Here is a 6,707-nt window from a genome sequence, read left to right as displayed (position 1 = left end):
ATAACCCGGCATTTTCACAAACTTGGCCACCCTTCGGTCCACATTAGGCCGAGTTTTCGAGGTTCTACTGTACATAGATGTCTACAGTAATTGTTTCAAACTACTTATTGGATTATTATTCCATAATTCAATTAACATAAGCTTATTTTATATGATGCTCATTTTAGCATCTACGGCCTTGTTTTTTGTGGCATTTGTATATCCGCTTTAAAAAAGACATCACTTTTATGCATTTATTCTCTTGAAGATTATTCTAATAATGAAATTATTTGTAAATGTGAATATAAATATGAAAATATTACATATATACAAATATTATATATGTTACTGTGAATGACCAATATCTGGGGAATGTCAACATTCTCTGGTGAATGTCTGGTGTAATATCAACATTCTCTAATTTTGGTCTTTCACAGTAACATATATATACACTAATAATACTAATATTGTATACAATTAAGTGTTGTTTTTTATTAATGAATTAAAAATCATACATTTTTAGGAGCACCAGATCATTCAAATTCTCCAATGGTATCTGTAATGAATACACCTCGCAACCATCATGCAATAGTCAATGGGCCACACAATTGTTATCAAGAAAGAAGTTTACATCAACATATGAGTTTATTAAATCATTCAAAATCTGTTGCAGCTCCTAATATGTCATCATTGAGGCATAAGGTAAAGTTTATTTAATTTATTATTCTTGTATTAAAATATAAAATCAATTTCTTTAATTAAATTATACAGTTGACATTCAAATAAGTTAGACTTTGTTATGTTGAATTTCTCATTATGTTAAATTTAATTTTATCCCAATATAACCTATAAATTTAATGTATTTTGTGTGTTTAAGTTGAAATGTCTTCACTAGCTTGAAATTTATTTATTATTTGATTTCATGTACTTTGTGTTGTTTTTCAAGGGAATACAGTCTATTACTGTATTAACACAAACAAAAATGATTAGGTTCACTTGATAATACAAACTTGTTTTACGTATTTTGACATATTGTCCCTAAATATATTAAAAAAAAAAACTAACAGTACTTTGTGTCTAAGATAACAATTTTATTCTTAAGTAGCAAATTGGAAAATTAAATCTTATGGATAGTTGTTTTCTTAAATTTTTAAAATTATTTTGAAAATATATAAATACTGTATAACAAAACATCTGCATTTTGACAGCTCACTGATTTATTGGTCTGTCAGAACCACATTTGTTTACACTTTTTACCTTAGAACTAAACACTCAAATAAATTCAGCTATAAAATTAGGACTATTAATGCACATTATTGGTACCAGTGAGCAATAGATAAGTGTTTTGGACCATTTTCATTTTGAAGTAGACAGAAATGGTGTGCAGAAAGAGTGTCCATATACAGGCAGCCCTCGACTTTCGCACAATTTGCTATTTTGCACATTTTTAAAAATTCAACTTTTTAAATATTTTTGTCAATAATTAAAAAATTTACTTCCATGCAGAATGCTCGTACACTACAAAGTGCAATAGCTTGCTCTACGTTCTCGGACACATATTACTTCCTACAATAACGGACTTCTTGGAATCCTAATCACTACTGTGTTATTCCAAACAAGAGGTCAAAACAGTTTGTCTTGCATTACAGCGTGCATCAATATGTTGTGTGTGTTTTGCCAGTTTACAGTGGGTGATCAGTTAATGAACATAATCCATTCCAAGACTTTGCTCGCTATCCGAATTGTTCATTAACCAATTATTGGTTTACCATAGGTTTTTATGGAAATTTGATTAATTTTTTCTGGAAACCCCAAAAAATAAAAAAATGTATGCTTTCTTACTACATTTATTTATATGTAATAATAAAAATACATATATACACAGTCTTGCATTTTTATTAGTCATGTTTTTTTCGTTTGTGATGGTTAAAGAATCTGTCTAATGTTGATTGCTTTTCTCTTTTCTTCAAGATTTTTCAGAAGTAATTAATATCATTGTAATTGTAGAGATCCCTAAGCCTATTAACCTCAACCTGGTTTGTATGCCATTCTAAGACCGCTGTTCTGACATCCTCCCACTTCTTCAAAAAAATGTTTAATAGCAGATATTGACATTAATCCTCTTTTTCAGAAGAAAACATGTCTCTCCAACTTTCTTGGTGTTCTTCATTCAATGGTTCTTGGCATTATTCTGTCATCAGATCAGTTTCAGATTTCATTATGAGCTCTTCAACGTTCTTATTTTTCAGATGTGACTTTTGTTAATCCTTAAGCTGCTTGAGTCTTCTTGATAATACGGTATCTTTCTTAGATAAGATTGAACTGTGGCCTACTGTAGACCTGTTCAAGCCATACTGTCCAGTAACATCAGACATCTTTTGCCCACTCTATACCTTTGCTATTATACTCTCACCTTTTCAAAATAAAAACCAACACAAAGCTTAACGAGTGCCCACTTGACAGTCACGCAAACACTATAAAAAAATTTGTTTCTGTCAGAAAAATAAAAGAAGGCTGGAATTATAAGGGAGAGTTTCAAAGTTTGAAGGAATACTATGCGATCAGTATATATCGTGCTGAGTGTCGATGTCGACATCTCCCGTGCTCCAAAAAGTTTTGAATTGTTGTCTGAAGACAAGGGGAGACCAATAGGTATTCATTATTTTGTCATTTCTTATTGTGTTTGTTCTGTGAGGTGTTTGTTGTCCAAATGTAAAAATCTTTCATGAAAGTGTTTATTATCCGATTTGTTTGTTAACTGATCACTCACTGTATTTGTTTGTTTAAATATTTTGTCCTTATAAATTGATAAACATGAGTGAGAAACAGAGAAACTGCAGTGTTGATACGAACAGAAAGAAATTAAAGACTCATAAACTTCATACGATCAAGACAAAGATAGAAATAATTAAACATTCTGAAAATGGTGAATTTTTTGTTTCAATTGGACGTTTGTATGATGTAAACAGATCTATGATATGTTCAATTTTGAAAAATATGAGTAAAATTAAGGAATACATTCGAAATTGTGGAAATATATCTTCAAAGATTGTTTCCAAAAGACACGGCATGTTATAGAAATCTTTATCAAGAAAAAGAGGGGTGGTATTCAATTAACTCTTGACAAGTTTATAAAGAAAGCATCCGAAAGCACTTAAACACACCTCATTAACTTCATTATGTATACATATTGATAAATATTTTAAATCACAGTTTTTGGTGCATATTTTTTAGATCCCTCTCCTTTTGAACATTCAGCATTTGCACACACTTTCAGAAACCAATTATGTGCAAAGTCAAGGGCTGCCTGTATATAAAAAAGCAAAAAAGAAAATTATCATCAACTGTGAAAGAATTTGGGACTTTGAGTACTCTATCTGAAAAATAAGTAGGACATTTTTTGAAAAATTTGTTCTGTCTGGTTTCAGACAGAACAGAAAAGATGCATGATTGTGAGTATCTAGATGTTTTTGCATCTGTTGTTTCTTCATTGTACAGACTATTTCAAGGTTTGTGTAATGCAGAATAAGAATATTCTTGTCAAAAGAAGGTTCTCAAAGAACAATTTGGACAACAGTTATGACAAAGAATTCAAAGCAAGCAGCAAAATGAAATAGTTTTCAACAAAATCTGTAGTGAAAGTGCAGAAATATAAGATAAACATTGTTGGAATTGTCTGAAAATGCTTCAAGAAATTTTAGAATTAGCTTCAACATTTTTAATGCAGATGAAATGGACTTATTTTTTAAGTGTCTGTTGAGCAGGACAATGGATTTTAAGGATAATGCTTGTAAAAAAAGATTTTTTAAAAAAAGGCAATGTATGGACATCTCTTCTTTTGGGAGCAAATATGACAGGTAATGAATAAATCCTTGATCCTTCCAAAATGCAAAGAAAGATGAAAACAAGCATCTATGGAATATGATGCTATGACAAGAAAGCACAGATGGTATTAGAACTATTTTCCAATTAACTGTAGATGTTACATTTGTATTTCCCACGAAAATGAGAGATTATTTATTGATAACTGCAGTACATATTCAATGATTCTTCCTGAACGTTGTAATAGTTTAATTTTGGTCACCAAACATAGTATCTGAGTTGTGGATCAGGGAATTACTTGAAACTTTGAAATATAAAAAAATTGTCATACAAAAGTTATATGATATTGAAAATGAATTTCATAAATTTGGGTGCTCTGCTAGAGGCCATGTGAATGATTAACAAAGTATTGAAATGAAGTTTCACAAAGCACTGTTTGAAAGCTGCTTTTATAAAAGCAAGTCTTAATCAGAATATTTAAGCAGACTTGAAAAAATTTGTATACTTGCATATGACACAAATATAGGTTACAAAGGAAATATACTATCTTTTGGCATTAAATTTATTTACTTGACAAACTGAATACATGCAAGTATTGACATTTTGAAACATTTAAAGTACTTGCATGTGTTCAATTTATCAAGTAAATAAATTTAATGCTAAAAGACAGTATATTTTCTCTGTAAGACTTCGTTGATCTTGTTAGTACCATAAAAATGAAAAAGTGTCATTCAAGGATTTTGTCAATGTTGACAAAGATTGCTGATGTAGACATTTGAAAATGAAATTGTTGAAGTGAAAAATCAAATGTAAGAAACAATGATGATGCTTACGAAGTAAATTTTTTCATCAATACATGCTTTTCCTACATGTAGAGAAATTTTCAAAAAAATTCATATTTTTACAAGGGGCCTTGTTTTAGAAGCCATATCACATGTCAATTAAGATGTTTCCAAGATGATTGAGCACATCAAAGATACTGTTGAACAAGAAGCAATGGATCATTGATGTCAAATTTGTGTAAAAGACTTCTCTCTCTAATGGTATGACTACATTGTTTTTTTATTCCTGTGCATATCTAAGAAATAAACTTAAAGTTAAATTTTTATACATATACATATGAGGAAATATTTTAAAAATCCATGAAATTTACAATCTAATTAAAATAACATTAATTTGCATAACTTTAAACTTTGTTAAAATTTTTTCTACCTGTTACGCTTCAAATTATCAAGAGTAAATTGTATATGAAATTATTTAAAATATTTTTGAAAAAGAAGAATAAAGAAAAGTAGATTGAGATAAAGTACTTGGTTAAACTTTTGAATTTTAAATTTAAAAAAAAAAAAAAAATAGAACTTAAAAAGACAAAAATATATACTGTATATATATTTAACTATTTCAAGAATAATTGCAAAAGTGTATATTATCATCTAGAATTGAAAATATAACATAGATACATGAAAAAGTTGTTTTTAAATTTTAACAATTTTAAATATTTTTCTAATTTTTTAATATAATTTACATAAATTTAAATAAATATAAAAATATAGTTTATTGAAAATGAAGTGAGATGCAAGTAATTTAAAATTTAACAATTTAAATAATAATTTTTTAATAGGATTGGCAAGAAGGTTTAAGAACTCTTTTGCCAAATATGAATATGGGGTTTGTAAATCATACTTCTCAGCAACCAGCTCCATCGTTGGTGCCTCCTAGCCAAAAAAGTTTGTATTTTTAAGATTGATAAAAGAAAAATTAAGTAATACTTAATTGAGAATACTGTTTTAAAATAATTTACTTATTTTTAGCTTCTCTGTGGAATTCTGCATCATCAGAAATGTCCTGGATGGCACAGGATACATATTCTTCAGATGGTAAGTCTGATTTATAATTAATTAGTATTTAGTTAGTATTGATCATTTGACTATGTTTATTATTATTTTATAAGCTAATATATGTTGAGATATTGAAGTCTTTTATCTTTGATGCACAATGTTTTATAACTAAACTTTAAATATTTTTATAATTGTTCTTGTTATAGAAATTTATAATGCTTAGAAACTTTATGATGTCTTATTCAATTAAAGTAAATTAAATGTGAAATATTAAAATTTTTTATTACATATAATACTTGTTATTAAACATATTTAAAATACAGTGTTTCTGATTCTTAATCAAACTAATCTATGTATTGAAAATGAATTTATGTAGTAATTCATATTTAATGCTGCTTCATATTTTACTGTAATTAAAAATAAAAAGTAATAAAAACAATATTTGACTGTTATTCTTAATAGAAATAATTATAAGATTAATCTTTTAATTCATACTTTTTTGAATTAATAACATATTCTAAGATATTAAATCCATATAATTTGCAGTTTTTGTATCAGTTATGCTAGTTCAGTGATTTTCAATCTGTTTTAACACACACAACTCTAAAAAAGTACAGAACCTACCGGAAACCTGTCCATATCTTAGCCCCACAAAAGTTGAGATACCAATTTCTAATATTTCAAATTAAAAAATAAATACATATTTCATAAGTAGATTAACAGAACACACAACTGGAAGACACCTGATGTAGACAACATTCACAATTTCTGGTACAAAAAGTTTACATCACTGCACCAGGAACTAGCTAAACATATAACACACATCATCATCAATCCACAAGATATGCCAAAATTTCTTACTCAGGGCATCACCTACATGAAACCTAAAAACAACAACACTACAGACCCCAAACAATACAGACCAATTACATGTCTTCCAACACTCTACAAATTATTGACATCCTGTATCACAAACAAAATATACAAACATGTTGAAGAACACAACATTCTTACAGAACAACAAAAAGGTTGCCGTAGAAATCACAGGGGATGCAAAGAACAGTTACT

At 28.3% G+C, this 6,707-nt stretch overlaps 1 protein-coding gene across 2 annotated transcripts in view; it reads left to right on the top strand.

Annotated features, from left to right (window-relative positions):
* Positions 1 to 484: 484 nt before the first annotated feature.
* The window catches only part of LOC111616346, a 36,867-nt gene continuing 30,644 nt past the window's right edge, over positions 485 to 6,707 (top strand). For both annotated transcript variants that reach the window (XM_023357767.1, XM_023357766.1), the window contains exons 1-3: positions 485 to 681; positions 5,423 to 5,528; positions 5,613 to 5,678. In XM_023357767.1, the coding sequence (XP_023213535.1) occupies positions 529 to 681; positions 5,423 to 5,528; positions 5,613 to 5,678 (325 nt within the window). In that variant the 5' untranslated portion in view covers positions 485 to 528. The remainder of the gene's footprint in view (positions 682 to 5,422; positions 5,529 to 5,612; positions 5,679 to 6,707) is intronic.

This window comes from Centruroides sculpturatus, unplaced genomic scaffold (assembly GCF_000671375.1).
Source record: "Centruroides sculpturatus isolate CEXI.00-Female unplaced genomic scaffold, Cexi_2.0 scaffold2099, whole genome shotgun sequence".
In the NCBI taxonomy this organism is placed as follows: domain Eukaryota; kingdom Metazoa; phylum Arthropoda; class Arachnida; order Scorpiones; family Buthidae; genus Centruroides; species Centruroides sculpturatus.
Note: the sequence above shows the minus strand (reverse complement) of the source record. Positions and strands in the feature narration are given on the sequence as shown.